We start from the raw sequence: 17,052 nt of genomic DNA, 5'->3' as shown, positions 1-17,052 counted from the left end.
TTAATCAGAACGAAGCCATCTGTTTACGCGACTATATACCTACACAAAGTAACGGCCTGAACAATTGACGATTCAAAAACCTTATTGCAAAGGCATAAAGTCCATCTTTGATCAAATTGTTGCTGTTACTATAATGGCAGGATCAAATGACCCACACAATGCGATCCGCACATGCGGTGGTATGATTCCAGCCATCGATAGCCATTGATAGATATACCATCGTCCACACTTAACTGACAGTTCGTCAACCTTATTACAAAAGGCATAAGGTCCACCGATGGACAGTTAGTGTTGTTGTTTGTACAAACAAAACAACACATGGGCAAATGGTACATATGTCTTTGGAATAAGGTTTACGATTGCTCAATTCACAGTGTCAACACTGTCAACATGGCATCTATTTTATTGTTTGACGCTGCCACAAACGGATCTGCAGTCTCCAAAAATCCATCAAATTGACGAAGAAAATAACGAACAACGTAAAATTTCCCAACTAATTTCTTCTTCATCGTTAAGATGATTATTTAGTCCGTCTTAATTAACCGAGCATCGACTTTGTAATGAAAAGTTTGGAAGTGGTACTAAACACAACATTTTACCATAGAAGTTGGAAGTTTATGGTGGCACTGTAAGGCCTGAGTGGACGCTCGAATCGAAGCGTTCGGCGGGGCGTGCAGCGTGGCGTCGGGGTCACGAGTGATTTGAGCAGCGTGCACTAAGGCCGCTCCTATACGCTTGCATTTGTTTAACATGCACGCATTTGGGTACATGGTCTAATAAAACATGGTCTTCTCTTCCCAGAGTGTCACTTGCCTACGTAACAATAACATTGCCACTTTATTTCAACATAACATGTTACATGGGTACATTATATCTATGGTTAATAAGTTAATTTATTTCTTTATAATTTAATAATTTTCATTTATATGTATTTTATCTTAAATTTTACAATAACACGTCATTTTTAATTATTCATTAGCAATATCTTCCGATTCACGAAAGAAATTTCAGACGTTCGGGTAATTCTGTTTACACTACTGGCAACACAGGATAGCGCTTTCACATTTGACAATCCGCCATTTTGTCCCTGACCGACCGTCCTTGTCGAACGCGTGTTAATTGTTATTCCCTTCTCGCTCAGTGTCAGCAGTCGCAGTGTTTTCCAAACTTTTCACGTCGTAAGCTTCGTAATTAATGTTTTGTTACGAAAATGGTTGGCTGCTCTATTCGGAACTGTAAGAGTAGGAGTGAAAAGTGCAGTATAGATTTGTTTTATTTTACTATGTTTCTACATGAATAACTTAAAATTAATGCCGTTAAAATAATTTTCACTGTTGGTTAAAATTCTCCCACATTTTAAAGTTTGAGAACCTGTAAACAGCATGATGACGTAGGCAAGTGCCAGTTAGGTCATTCGCGAATCTCGGAATAGAGTACCAGGCGGAGTATATTATTATACCATGATTGGGTAGAAAATTGGCCAGTCAATTAGTCATTAGTATCTAGGATATAAAAATAAGGTTTATGCCAACACATTAGACAAGGCATATCAAGCGAAGTTCGAAGAACGCTCATATTTTCCAAGACAATGAATTGTTTTTATTGGGCTCAGTTTCGTTGCCAGCGACGACAGGTGACTCCATCAGGTCAGACGTTGCCAAGTGGCACATTATCAGACCCATTTTTTACAACCCGCCCGCTATTTGGAGAAAAACGATTTGTCATGTTCAAGTAATGATGTTCGTAAAATAGAGTGATATGTTTAAGATCAACTCAATTATCAATGGCGAACACAATTAAAAACGTATAAAATGCGTTTATTTCAATGTTTTTCGATATCGTATTTTTTGCATTTTCCCTTTTTTATCTATTTTAAAAATTGCAATTTCGTTATCAGATCTGCTCTGTTATGTAGGAACTAAAAGTTTTGTACCTATATATCTTTTTCGTTCGACATTATCCTTAAAAAAATAGAATTATATTTTCAAAAATCTCTAAATATTTTATCTACTTATAGCTATATTGTGAAGTAAACGACCTACGAATAATTATTATTTGATATATAAAATCTGGATGCTCATCGTCACCTTGTCAAAATAGAAGACAAATTTTAAGACAGCGCTACTTATTCAAACGCCTTTGCACGTCTGCACGGTCCAAATCATGTGACTGCAATATACATATTACAAGTATTTCATTGAATTTACATTCCAGTTTAAGCTTTTACTCTATACTCTTACATTGATGACGTTTGTTAAAATACACAAGAACGTGACTACTGTTGAAACAGGTCTGTCGGGTGAACGACTGCCATTGAAGCTTCATTCATTAGGGATTTCGTTCCGGTCTTTAAAACTATACGTAACACGTGTTATAAGTTCACTGATTGCATGTGTCGGGAAGTCCCCATTTTAAAATGGTCAAGGTTTTTTTAACAATTATCTACTTTTGATTTAAATTGTGTTTGTAATGTTGCTTGCAGCTAAAGTCAATTGTGAGGCATGTCTAAAGGGGCCCACTGATTACCAGTTCGCCGTACGACATCGGCTTGTCAGTTGTTCGGAACTGTCAACTTTTTGTTCTAACTGACAGGCTGATATCGTCCGGCGGACTGTTAATCAGTGGGTCCCTTAACATGTTATACTAAAAACATCACTTTATAATACAAAAATCAGAAAACATTAAATAGACTAAACAACACATACACAGATTAACCATGTGTAAAAATGCACTCCTAAGAGTCCCAAGTAAAGGTGGATAACAATCACATTGATCCGTATTTCAATATGATTGTTGTTGACATTATTATCACTGAGTACATTTTTTATTTTATTTATGATAACGATGATGATAGCTTGTATAATTTTGTCATCTATGTGTGTGTGTTTTTGTGTCTATTTATCAAGTGCAAAAATTGTCTGTCATATTACGCTTGAGAGTAATGATTACTGTTTTTATCCATGAAGACGAAAAATAACTGAATATAAATACATTATTATACCTAACCATAATCCCTCTTGTTTCAGGTAAGTCACGAACACCATTATCTCGGCAAGGTGACCCGCTGACCGGGCGAAGGGTGCCTCAGGGTAATGTATTGGGTTCGTGATAATTCCATCGTTGTATTTGATGGGGTGCGATTTGGCGACCCTTAGATGGGCTTGAGACAAAACATGTATAAATAGCACTGTTACATTAGATTAGATTTATTCAATATTTTTCTAGCAGTGGGACACTCTAGGCTTATATAAATAAATAAATCATATTCTCAATATGTAGGTATTTCCCACCAGTTTTAAACTTGAGGAACTGCGTAGCGTAGTGTAATAGACAAATTGTCGCTATCGACGCAATAAAGCGTTATCACACCGTCCCAGTTTCGCGTCCCCTTGTTATTTCAGATTGCACATTATTGACCATTGTTGTAGTTTGTAAACATGATTATTTGATTAACTAGCTTTCCTATCGATATTAACTATTACTGATTAACCTAGATTAGGATTTCATGTCATGATGTAGTTGTAGGCAATAACATTAACACTACTGAGCCCGTACCATGAGTTACTGACAGTGTCAAAAGTGTCAAAACTGACATATAGCTATCTAGAACGTAATTTACTTTCTATACATCTCGTTTGCACTAATATGCGAGTACGAGCGAGATGTATATCATAGAAACTATATAAACTAAATTACGTTCTCGATGGCGTTTATGTCAGTGCCAAACTGATGGTAGCCGTACTGGTCTAGCTAATCATATTGATGATTGAACACTAATTGTAGTGTTACCGAAGCTATCGAGTATTAAATAAAACATTTGAATTTTCCGAATTTTATCACGTAAACCCAGAATAATTATAGGCCTCGATTCCTAATTAATCAAACCTGTACTACATTTAAATTACACGCCACATTTGGCAAAACAACGTTCAACGCCTACTCGTGAACCCGCGGTCTATCAATTAATTAATAGTTCAATTAACATATCGATTAGTGTTATCTGCCGATCGGATGTACCTATGGCGCTAGTTATGGCGATTAGCGGTGAGTCACCGCTGTGAATGTGAATCTTATAGTGTTGCAATAAGGCTTATTTTATATCATTGGGTATTTAATTTTGACTGAAAATGAGACCGTGATATCTCTGGTGACGTTATAAGTACAGTCATCGCAGCCATCTTGTCATCTACATTTTGATTACATTGTGTTTTCACGATAAGTCCTTCGATCTCGGCTGATGTGGCGTAGCTAAAAACATTTATTGTATTAGCTCACCATAAGTAACTCCACTTAAAGCCAAAGCTCTCCCATCATCCTAAAAACTTCCTGGTTACTCGTCTCGTATCTATTTTAGCCGTAAACTTTGTAAGATCTATCACGACACCCTTTGCGGTTTAGGTAATGGTGATTAGTGAACATCTTCGTACTATTTCTGTACAGACATATAAAAATATCGATCAAAATTGGTTTCGTTTTTACGAGCTTTTATTTAACTTGCAAATCTTGCAATGTACCTATGTAATGTATGTAACCATGTTTGTACGGGTCAAATCTTACGAGTTAAATTTGCCTCATTTCACGGTTTCCGATGACGCTAAAAATTTGCATACATATGTAAGTCGGGTGACAATGCAATATTATGGTACCATCGAGCCGATCTGATGATGGAAACAGGAGGTGGCCATAGGAACTCTGTGATAAAACAACGAAACCTAATTGTGTTTGGAGTTTTTAGAATTGTCTCGATGCGTATTAGTTGCCTGTGGAAAGAAAAAGTACAGTCAGGGATAAAAGCTTGTACCAAAAAAGGAAAATTTGCCGAAAACATATTTTCCGCTTACAATGGGACCCCACAAATCCACTTCCATTTCTGCTCGTCGCGTTTCGCCTTGTTGGTTAATTGGTTAATTATCGAATTGCTCTTTTTGTGGTTTCGTCGTTATTTCAGAAAGTTGGTCTAATGAACCGTGAATCCAATTTATATTTCCTTTAGCCGGCGGATAACTAAAAACATACATAGGGGGCTATTACAAATATAAATACCTAATATAATAAGGTGGAAGGTGAAAAATGAATGATGTGCACTAAATGAAATATCACTTTTAGTTACACAGTTTACATTCCGTCTACTTTTTCCGTGATTCGATTTGTCATTTTATCTTACATTCATTCACGATGTGTTGTCCTTTATCCTCATATTTATTTTAGTTTTTCTGTCGTGTTCCTAAAGGAGGAAAAATGTGTTTTTTTCCTTAGGTTATTTGTTAATGTAGTTTTCCGTTGTCTATCTCCGTTACGTAAAACATAATTATTTCATGTGCGTCTTTATTTATTTTTCTAATACAATACATTTATGCAGACGTTTCTAGTGTTAGTAATGGAGGACTAAATATTACAAACTCTTTTTTTGGATTTCACGGGCCTATAAAACCCGGTCTTTTGATAGGCTTGCGTGGATCTGGATATAGATCCAACACGTAGAGGCCAATTGGAGACCTTTAATGTCATGTAGAACGCCTGCTGGAAGTCATTCACAAGCGCAACAATAGACAGACACCCATGAACCGGTCGCAGCAGGCATTGGGACTGTTGTAGAAATAAAGTGAACAGTATACTATGGATTGAAGTTTGGGTGGACAATGAAACTGGGCTATTATACAAACCCTTGTTATTAATTTGCTGGCTTTAATTGATTTACCTGTCAGCCTATTGTTACCGTATATTGGTTCTTACGCGGCTTACGCCATTCCAGTATGAAGTTATCGATATTTGACACCGGCAAACATCCTCCAGCAATGTCAATTGATACGTCTCAAGGCCGCTTCCTTGTTTTGATTGGTGTCATTTCATGGAAATTCGGCGCAGTTTGCCCAAATAAGTTTGGCGAGTAATTGTGAACTAATCGTAATTACATGCAAATATGTTTCTCAAATATGTGTGGAATGTGGTTTTATTTTATTTTATAATAAACTGGTCGGCGATTGGCCTTAGATAATATAAGGCCTATAAGATGGAGCTCACCGGTTCAGTAATAGCCTATTCACTCTTGCTTTAAACAGACCGAGGTCATATTTCTTAGGGAATACAGATAGCGGGAGCGCATTCCATTCCTGTAGTTTTTGATAACGGCCCGTTTACACTAACATTTGAATGACACCTTCAAATGACAATTCGGGGACGTGACGCGTATGGTGCTACCTTAATAACCTACAGAAATATTAAGTTATCAAACGTTATCATGCCAAGTATCGACTTCTTAACTTTATGAGAAGTGTTAATTAAAACAGCGTCACGTACCCGACACCTCTGGAACGCCCCTTCGGTCTTTCTGTCTCAGTTCGAGCGTCAAAATATCTTGTCAGAAATAGATGCCTTTCAACCCTTGGTTAACAATATACTATTCCATATAACCGTCCTCACGAACTTGAAAGCTAGCGTTACATCTCGTCAAACAAACAAATAATATATACGCAGTAATTGGGTAAGCTTGTGCTCCCATGCCTATTTGCGACCCAAGTTACGCTAATTTCTTACTTGTTTACTTAGTTTCCAGTTTGAAATATATCTAGTCTAGACATATAACACCGACACAAAAGCGGGGTGGTATAAGTATTTCGTATTTCTGTCCGGATAATCCGGATATACGTATGTTCTTCTCTGTGGGTCGCATTTTTCAACCGATTTTCGTGAAATTTTGGGAGCAGGTTCTATCATTTTCTTTTGGGCAATTGGCTGCTGGCAACGGGCTGACAGTCGTAAAGCGAATAAATTAAACAATAGTAATGTGCGCAGTATGATCTAACCCAATGCTTATGCGTGTTTGCTCTGACCGGTTCCCAGTGAACCAACAAATACGGTTATTTTTATCAGTCAAATGTACTGTGATGCAGGTACCTGAGAAATACGGCTTGTGAAGGTTTCTTTAAGTTCTCAGCACTCTTTTTAGGGTTCCGTTTCCGTTACAGGGACCCTATTACTAGGACTCCACTGTTCGTCCGTCTGTCATGAACCGTGATAGAGACAGTTGAATTTTTCACAGATAATGTATGCTGTTGCCGCTATAACAACAAATACTAAAAAGTACGGAACCCTCGCCTTCGACCGCCAGTTGGCGCAAGCGCGAGCAGGCGTCCGTCCGTAGCGGTGCGCGGTAACTACTGTGGCTAGACACCAAAATTGGTGTGGGCCGCATGTACTTGTAGCGACGCGACGAAATCGCGGAGTGAGCCACGCCTGATTAAAGCAAGTAGAATAGATCGGTACGCAACGCGACACCGATCGAAGTGGCGCAAACAAGAGTATATATCGTATTACGACCACACAAAGAACTGTTCGCTCGGTTATGATTCAATTTGTAGCGTGTAGATACTTTTGCAGCTGACAATCGGTATCGGTAAAGTGTAGTTGTTGCTCTTAGAAAAATATAAGATATTTTTTATTACTTATTCCATTTCTATAAAATAGAGCGTATTCCCATCTCAAATGTTGCAGGTGTCCATAGGTGGCGGTAATCGCTTACCATCAGGCGTATCGTCTGCTCGTTTGCCTCTATATCATAAATACTCATATATAATTTATAACACAAGGAATGAATTATATTATGTCAACATTCGAAATATGTACTATGTATCTGATGCTCAAACAGAACGTCCCAAATATAATTACCTAAACGCAACGTCCCACGTACCGTTTCGTGTTTCACTCGCAAAATGTTAGGACGTTTGTGTAAATATTACTGAAGATATTACAGTGACTGTAATGTTAGTTACAGCATCCGTTCCAACACGGCTGAAGTGACAAATTAAGACCTTAAATCCATTGCACTAAAGTCCAAAAATGCCTATTGAAATGTGTCTTCATTTAGTGAATTCGCTGAAAACCAAACTGAACAATGCCGGCGTTAAAACTCTTTGGACATCTTCCAACCTAATTAATATAGTCGTAAAGTTGAAAATGCCACGCCTGATCGATAATAAGGCTAGGCATCGGTATTTTGAAGTTGTTACAAATGCAGTCGATGTTCCGGACGAATTCTGTATCATTAAATCCAAAGAGGCTGAACTCCAGGTAAACGCTAACGCTATTTTAGCAAATAAGCTCATTGCTTAAGAAATGTAATTGCTTGACACGGAAGATTTACTTGGGTTGTTTGAAATTCAGGTGTGGATTTTTGGAGAGTAGCCAAAGCTGTCGCGAATAGTGCAAGCCCTGCAGAAAAGGACGTTGACAATATGAGCATTGTGCAGTTTTGTGTCTTTCCTGTTTTGTACGTTGATGGGTCGACGACACCGGACGTTGTGCACTCGGCCTAACAGCGTGTGCACCAGGGATGTTGCGGATGCAGATTTTTTGACATCCGCGGATGCGGATGCGGATATTTAGAGGCTCACATCCGCGGATGCGGATGCGGATGCGGATGTCAAGATTAGGTACTCAGAAAACGTCAAATATTACATTTTTAGTATTTTTTTATTAAAAAAAAAACGAAACTTTTAGTATTTGAGCAAGAATATAGGTGCGTTATATTTAATAAACAGTTACTTGGCCGACTTTTCTGGATCTAGACGACTTCGTTATAGGTAATGACGAAATTACCTAGCACTTACGACGCCGCTAAGACGTTCCTGTACCGACTTGTTCGACATCCGCATCCGCATAAGCTCCGCATCGATTTTATGCGGATGCGGATGCAGATGCGGATGTTGAAAATAATGCGGAAGTTCCGCGGTTGCGGATGCGGATGCGGATGTTCGCAACATCCCTGGTGTGCACACTGTGATTAGAGCCAAACTCTGATTTTATATCCCAGCTACTTATGTACAAGTTTTAAAAACGCTGGAAAAGTTCACGGAAATTTTATGAAATTTTTATAGAAAATTAAGGAATCTTATTATAGACGGAAATTTTCGATCCCCATACAAAATATATTGAGATGTCTTCAAAACTTGTTTATAGGGAAATTTCCCCATTTTGGAAACTTTACGACAGCTCATCAGTAATGCCAGTAGATACTAAAATGACTGATGTTGGACGAATTGGAGCAATTCTACTGTTATTTTAGTATTTAGGATATAAAAACTATGTTTAGTCCTATATAGGCAATTTTACTGTCACTTAGTGTCATGTATTTATTTACTTATGTCGTCATGTTGCATCTCTTTTTTGTATTAGTTGTGTAAACTGTGTGTAATTTTATTTTTCGGCTTATTTTATGTTTCTTTCCTTTGTTTCTTTTTTTTTGTCTGTTACCTTCCGTGATTATTTCTCACTTGATGGTCTCATCGGAAGATCAGCGCTGGAAGTCGCCAGCAACATGCTGAGATGGGGCCATTTCGTGACACTTTATTTTTCATTATGTTATTTCTATGTATGTCTTTTGTCTGTGTGTTTACGAATAAAAACTATTCTATTCTATTCCATTAAATACTTTGATTCCTTTTCGCTTAACTTCGTCCTAATCGTCCTTGCATCAAAATATAGAGTATTAAATAGCATTTCATCATACCAATTCTAAATGTATAAATTTAATGTTCATTATCTCTCAGCTCGCTTCGCCAACTCCAATTTATAGCGAAAGTGAATTGACGTAGATTTCCAGTATAAATAGATTTTACATTAATCATTGCAGCGGTGCACAATATTGAAAACAACGTATAACATACCTTTTCTCCATAGACTTAGAACATTGTAATGAGACTGGATTTTATTTATTCCACACCAAACGGGCGTATCGCGTAGGCGAGGTACATCGTAACTTTCAAACAACTCAAATCAGGGTAGTCTTTGACGCCAGCACAGAAACACAGAACACATGCACATAAATATGTACATGTGTTCTTGACATTGATTTTCAGCTGTGCATTCCCACTAAACTAGCGAGGAAGTTCTCGTAATAACCAGTCTTTTGTGACCCCGAGATGCGTATTAACTATGGATAATCGAAGAGCAAGGAATACTTGATTGTTTTTGGGAATGTTATCTCAAGAGCCCTGCTCGATGAAATCGGTTCAATGTCGCGGTCGTGGCCATGAATTTTCGATAGGAATTTTATGTAGGCCTTCACCTTGTGCTTATGGAGTTCATCACGTTAACAGTTTTTCGCACGAGAGGCATAAAACGATGTTATATCGGGACTAGTGTACACGAGTTTGCTTCGGTTTGTTGATGTAATCGTTATTCGAGTCTTCAAAATATTTGAAAGTTTAAACACCGCTACATGCGTATTAACAGTTTGATTATACTGTCATAGACGAGAAGGGATAGGTGGTCTATTAAATACTGCTTTGTTACATTATCAGATATCATAAATCAGCTTTTAAAAATTTTACCTGATTTTCTAACCTTTTTTCTCGGGTGTAGACCTTCGAAACCCTCTAAAACAGGCGCTGGTTGAAGAGCAAAGTCATAAATACCCATCAAAGTTTAAACACGGTTCAATTACCATCCAAACATTTAATTTATATTTCTCCCTTGCCAAATAGATTTGCCGTAATCCCGCGGTTAGCTTTGTACTTGGCAAACTCACTGTTCCCACTGCCAAATTTCTGGCGCCATCAACGTTAATGAATAATTAATCTTCGTGTTTATCATTTCGTCACACATGTTTAATTAAATCTATTGTGTGTTTTGTGTTCAAGTTTGTCTTGAAAGCTGTCTTGTAAATAAAGTTTATTGTTTTATGCATTACAGTGTATAAAGGCGTCTGAAGCATTGTGTTAAACGAAGTCCTCTTTATAGCTAACTTTGTGCAAATTGACGAAAACACATTCGCTTTTGATTAATATGGATAACACTCTTCAATTTAATTAACCTTTCATGCGTGGTTGGTAAGCAATCGTGGGTTCAAACCAAAGATAATGCAAAAAGATGAGTAAAGAGGACTACAGACAAGAGGTTAAAAATATAATAGTTTAGTTTCTATAGTAATTCAAAGATTTTGTTAATATTCTTAGTAAATAATTCTCAATTAGTAGCTTAAAAAAGATTCCTTAAGCTAAAAATATAAATGTATTTCTACTTGATTCTGATTTTTCTTGTTCAGTTTCGCCTTAGCCTAATGATTTTCATAGTTTACTTCCCAGCCTCTGACCATTTCATAATTTCAAGCTACCAATATAGAAATTATCTTATAACTTCCTTCTCAATTATAAGTTTCACCACCATGTTTAACTTCCCTGTAAACTAATGGCTCCAGTTTAACTACCAGCTGTAAATGCTCATATTTCATATTTTACAAACTGTGCTGTTTCATAAATTGCCTTTGTTACAGCTTCGAGCTTGCCAAGTTTCCGAGTCTAATTCCTTAGTGTTATAAATTTGTCTGTCTTTCGAGGATAGATTACGTCTCACGAGTTCCCGTATACTGTTCATACCATTTATTACGGTATTATACAGTCAGCCGAACAGCTCAGTTGCATTGCATCAATGTTTGCACGCACTTGACTAAAAGATACGCAGCAGAACGATATTTTAACAATCATGATGTAAAATCCACTCCCCGATGAGGAGGAATTCATAGTAACGGATTATTTTATCAAAAACTACATTAAATTACACAATATACGCAATACACAATAGCGTTGGGTTTTACAATGTCAATCTGCTATTAAATTTAAAGAATCTAAAGCATTTCAGAGTTATGCTTAGCAAGAAGAAGTTGTGATTTGACAAAAATGGTTAAACAAGGCTATAGACCATCAGACAAAAAATCATTCGCTAACGACACTCCAATGGAATGCTCACAGATGTGAGACGTAATCTATGCTTTCAGGAGTACTTAACTGTTTCATCATTCTACTGCAATTAAACCTGTTCCGAGAATCAATCGAGAGTTCTCTTAAAGCGCGACCCAGATATGCCTCTCTTCTTTCGAGACAATTAGCCATTTGACTTTTTGTCCCTGATACCTTTATGAAAGACGTTACTACCGACTACGTGATAATTCATAATTCATAATATTTTATTTGCAAAAAAAAGGAGTTTCAGAAAAAAAATTGGTACCTACATTATATTTAAGTCCGTCCTTTTAGCCGTCCATGCACAGCATGCAAATCTTACAAGCTAGCCTTAATCTACATTATTTTATTAATTAACAATTTTATTTACAAATTATAGCTAAAACAACAACCAGAACTAAAAAGTAAAATAAAATAAAGAATAAAATCGAAAAATAATGTCAAAATATAAATAATAATTAATTAGTGACCAGAAACAATACCTTGATGTAAATTTTTTATTAGATTTACTTCGTTTATGTTGTCTAAAAGAAACGTCCCTACATTATAATACTGTTTTTTCCGCAACAATTCTGCTACACTTTTTCGAAAGCTGTTAAAAGGTAGTCGTTGAATTTCCGGCGGTAACTTGTTAAAAAATTTTATACACATTATACAGCACTGCTTTGAGAAAAATGCAGTCCTTGGAATGTAATCGTCTGCCAGCCTTTCAGGGTTTCTAGTGTTTCGAGGGTATACTTCTTTAGCCGTTTTAAAAAGATCCATATGTTTTTTAACAAAGACGCAAACCTCTAAAATATATAGACAAGGCAGTGGCAATATATTTAGTTTTACAAAAATGGGTTTACAACATAGACATAGGCGTAGGCGGACATGACTATAGATATACTCTATGTTATGAGACGTAATCTTTCAGGAGTACTGTTTCAACCATTCAACTGCAGAGCCGATTCCGAGAATCAATCGAGAGTTCCCTGAAAGCGCGACCCAGATATGCCTCTCTTCTTTCCTGACAATTCAATTGGGTATGAGTGATGTTTTAAAGTTTGTTTTAAAGTGTGGTGAAATAGGAGCCAGGTGACTCATATTGACCTCATTATCACCCGAGTTGACATACTAGATAGCTCTACAACTACAAGGCCCATTGACACAGTTAGAAAAAGGGTGCGGGTGGGGTTGGGGCCAAAAATCGACCCCTTTATCGAAACCGGAAAACTTCTTGTGCCGAACTTGGCCTCATTTTCCTAGTTGGTAGGGTAGGTCTGTGTATTAGGTGAAGAAAATTAGCACAATGGAATAGAAGGTAAAACGCAGAATGAAAGCAATGGCATTAGATACACCATTTAATTAAAACCGTATGGCACTGCACGGAAAAGAAACCATTAAGAGTCACACGGAGCTGCCGGCAGAAAGGCAGAAATACAGTCGAAGTTACGCTAGCTATACAATATGTACATAGATACCTCGGGCGTTACAAAACGTCAAAACAAATTACGTTTTTAAATTTCTCTAAGTTTGACTGATACAATAAAATATATGTATTCTGCACGGTATGTTTCCAGAGCACTCATTTCGTTTTTTTTTTAAATCTCTCTTTTTTTCAAACTCTTCTCATTGTTATCCTATTTATTTTTACACTTTCCTTCCTTTCCTTCGAGAAGTAAGGAATATAGTCAATATACCATCAGCCAAGAAATTCAAAGGTGTATGTGATGTTTCCAACCCACTTTGGGCGCTTTTTATCTTAAATCAAACACCACTTTACAGTTTTATTACCAATCATATCATCAACTAATCAAAACCGAACGACAACTCCTATCAACCTATTCAACCAATCCCGTTCTACATACCGTCTCCCCCCACCCCCTAAATCCAAACAGCCATAATCTACTCTTTAAACTGCGTCACATACGGCCTTCTTTCATTGAGTTGATCAATAAGCGTTGGATTCAAAACGCAGTATGTTATTTGGTGAAGAAGGGCGGATTAGACTTTCAGTTATGTGGGCGGTAAATGGCCACAATTGAATGATTGCCCGATCGGCAATATACCGATTGTCGCAGGGTTATCAGATATAAAATTTAAACGTGACGACAGGGCGTTTCAATGATATTCCGTAGCTATTTCTAATAATATGCCGAAGACGGAGAAAGGTTGAGACAAATTCAAACAATAGATTTCTGCTATCTAAAGGTTGTCTGGAAGAAAATCTTTTTTGAAGGTAAAATCAGTCAAATATTGGATGCAAATAATACTTTGGTACACCATCACAATTCAATACATTTTTTGCGCCAGCCGTCGTTTTTCAGATATTTTACAGTTTTCACCATTATTTATCAAATTAAACAAAAAAAAACAATACGATTTCCGATATTTCGATATTGATCCTCTTCAATGCCGGCACCTATTTAAATATCGTAAAAATCGCTCCGATATTCCGGAATTTGGCATGCCATTCTGCTAGCCCTAGTAGTCTCGCGTGCCCTGGCAATGCTGATCAGATGGGTTCCGTGAGGCCTTGAATAACAATGTGATTGGGCTTCAGGCAAAACAGGGTATTCAAATTAGGAACCTAATCAAAAGTGAATCAGAAACGAATTGCGTTTTCATAATGTCACAAATCGGTATGGTTTGTAGTTTGAAACCGATAATTTACATAGAAAACGTATTCTATGCAGCAGGTATTAATAGCAGGATCTAAAGAGGTGCCGAATTGATGCTAGATTGTTGATATTCATAGGAATATTACGTAACGAGCGTTAACCTTAAAGAAGAAGAGAGGTGGCGCTCTGCTTTTTCTTCAAACTTGATCGCGCACACTGGTACTGTTTTCACTCTTGTGTTTGCTCAAAGAACACTAGCTTCTAAGCAACCAATAGCATGCCGCCGTGAATAGTATTTTAAATAAACCGGAGTTCATTTTGAATTATATCATTCGTAACCGTTTTTTGAGTCACTTTCATTATTATTATACGAATTATCATTTTTTTTCCTATTTCCAGGTGGAACAGCGAGATGTCCCTGGCATCGATTGCGCGCACCTCGCCATGGACACAGAAGAGGGCGTGGAAGTCGTCTGGAACGAGGTCCAGTTCTCCGAGAGGAAGAACTTCAAAGCTCAAGAAGATAAGATACAGATGGTCTTCGACAACCTGACCAGGCTGGAACACCCCAACATAGTCAAGTTCCATCGGTATTGGACGGATACGCACAATGATAAGCCCAGAGTAAGTCACTTAAGTATAATGATTAATGATGTCTAGTCCTTAGAGAGCAACTTCAAGTTCTATGAGTATAAGATACAGATGGTCTTCGATAACCTGGCCAGGCTGGAACACCCCAACACAATCAAGTTCCACGATAAGCCCAGAGTAAGTAACTTAAGTATAACGAGGTCCAATTCTTAAATAATGTACTAAGCACATGAGGATAACATACCGATAGTCTTCTAGGACCTGACTAGGCGGGATTATTGTCAAATTAGAGAAAACGTCTACTGCTAAACATGAACTATGAACCGAAGACAATGTTATGAACTATGAAGATAAAATACACTCAAATGTTATGAAAACTTATTCCAACTAAGCAGAATTCCCGTACAACATGACTCGTTCTGTACCACGGGCAGTCGTGTACCTAATAAAAGTATGTCTACAATCGATTTCTGTTTGATTGCAGGTGATATTCATAACAGAATACATGTCATGCGGCTCCCTCAAACAGTTCCTGAAGAGGACAAAACGCAATGTCAAACGACTTCCACTCCAAGCTTGGAAGAGGTGGTGTACACAGATTTTATCTGCGCTAAGGTAAGAAACATTTATATTAACGTATACTTTCCACTGAATTTAAAGGATATTCAATGGAAATTTTGTCTTGCGTTAACGTCGCAGTCGACAAGGGGCAAATTGATTTTAAGCCGGGAGGCGTATTAAATCCTTTTTAATTTTTGCACTTTCAAATATTAAAAATTGTGGAAAACGATTTGGTCATGCTCGCAACGCAAGTCACAATCGTGTCAGCGATATACGAGTTCCTATCATCTCTTTATTGATATCTCTTCTTCTTAATTTACATTATATAACGCCCGTCTTTGGACATAGACTTCTACGCCTATCGCTCCAAGTGATTGCCACCTGCATTAATTTTTGGCCAGCACATCAATACTAAAAGGACAGATGCCTAAACAAAATCTCCCCACTCCCTCTTCTCCTGTTTTTTTCCTTATTTTCTGCTATGAGTTCTTAATTTCCTGTTATCGTAATAAAGTTGTCTGACTGTTAGGTACCCAAAGACCGTTGTTGTTGTTGCTACCTAATCTTTGATTATATTGGTACAATATACAATATTAACTTCCTTCCCAGCTACCTCCACGGCTGCGTGCCCCCCATAGTCCACGGCAACCTCACCTGCGACACGATCTTCATCCAGCACAACGGTCTGGTCAAGATCGGCTCCGTCGCCCCGGACGCGATCCACCACCACGTCAAAACGTGTCGGGAGAATATGCGGAACATGCATCTTATTGCTCCGGAATATGCTTGTAAGTGACGACTACATCCATTGCTATTTCGGAAAGTAATACGTCAGGAAAACGGATGGGAGTTGACCATTATTCTGTGAAATCCCCTTATGAGATATATGTATAAGGCAATGCGAAATCTTCTGGCGTTTAAAGCCTCACCTATTTTTTTTATAAACAAAAAAACAAAGGATGATCTCAGAGTTATAATTGTTGCCATACTTAATAAATAAAATATATAACATGTTCAAACGTGTCGAGGTTGCGGGCAAACAGCTCCGATCCACGGGTAGACTACGCACAGTGCCGCGTCGCATGGCACTTTCAGTCAAAAATCCGAGGGTGATTGGACCAACGTACTACGAACGTCTACCTGTAAAATTGCGAACCGAACCATCTGACAAATCATTTGAACGCCAAATGAGACTCTTTTTATTGGATAATCCATTATATTCTGTAAATGAATATGTGGAAATGACCTGTATAATACAGTAAATTTAATGTAACTAATTTTTCTATTGACCTGTATTTCATTTTAATTTTAATTTGACGATCATTATGAGATATCCATGCTTACTGTATTGACATTGTTTTTTCATTTTATATTATTTGACATTGTTAGTTAATTAATTGATTGCTTATAATTGTTTTTAAATTGTGTATTGCTTGACATTTGTATAATTATAATCAATTGTTATTTTCCTACTTGACGATCATAATATAAATTCGTATAGATTAGTGTAAAATAATTTATATTGTAATTTCATATTATGAAATAAATAAATCTGAATCATT

The 17,052-nt window shown here is 37.3% G+C and overlaps 2 protein-coding genes across 3 annotated transcripts in view; one reads left to right on the top strand and one right to left on the bottom strand.

The window, feature by feature from the left end:
- Positions 1-4,211, bottom strand: part of LOC134648615 (somatostatin receptor type 2) — a 358,966-nt gene extending 354,755 nt beyond the window's left edge. The window contains exon 1 of the mRNA XM_063503105.1: positions 4,202-4,211. The gene's annotated coding sequence lies outside the window, so the exon portion shown is untranslated. The remainder of the gene's footprint in view (positions 1-4,201) is intronic.
- Positions 1-17,052, top strand: part of LOC134648612 (nuclear receptor-binding protein homolog) — a 48,923-nt gene that overhangs the window by 23,876 nt on the left and 7,995 nt on the right. For both annotated transcript variants that reach the window (XM_063503096.1, XM_063503097.1), the window contains exons 2-4: positions 14,738-14,962; positions 15,414-15,544; positions 16,100-16,278. In XM_063503096.1, the coding sequence (XP_063359166.1) occupies positions 14,738-14,962; positions 15,414-15,544; positions 16,100-16,278 (535 nt within the window). The remainder of the gene's footprint in view (positions 1-14,737; positions 14,963-15,413; positions 15,545-16,099; positions 16,279-17,052) is intronic.

The sequence above is a fragment of the Cydia amplana genome, chromosome 6 (assembly GCF_948474715.1).
Source record: "Cydia amplana chromosome 6, ilCydAmpl1.1, whole genome shotgun sequence".
NCBI lineage: Eukaryota > Metazoa > Arthropoda > Insecta > Lepidoptera > Tortricidae > Cydia > Cydia amplana.
The sequence above is the reverse complement of the archived record's forward strand: the minus strand, read 5'-3'. Positions and strand labels throughout refer to the sequence as shown.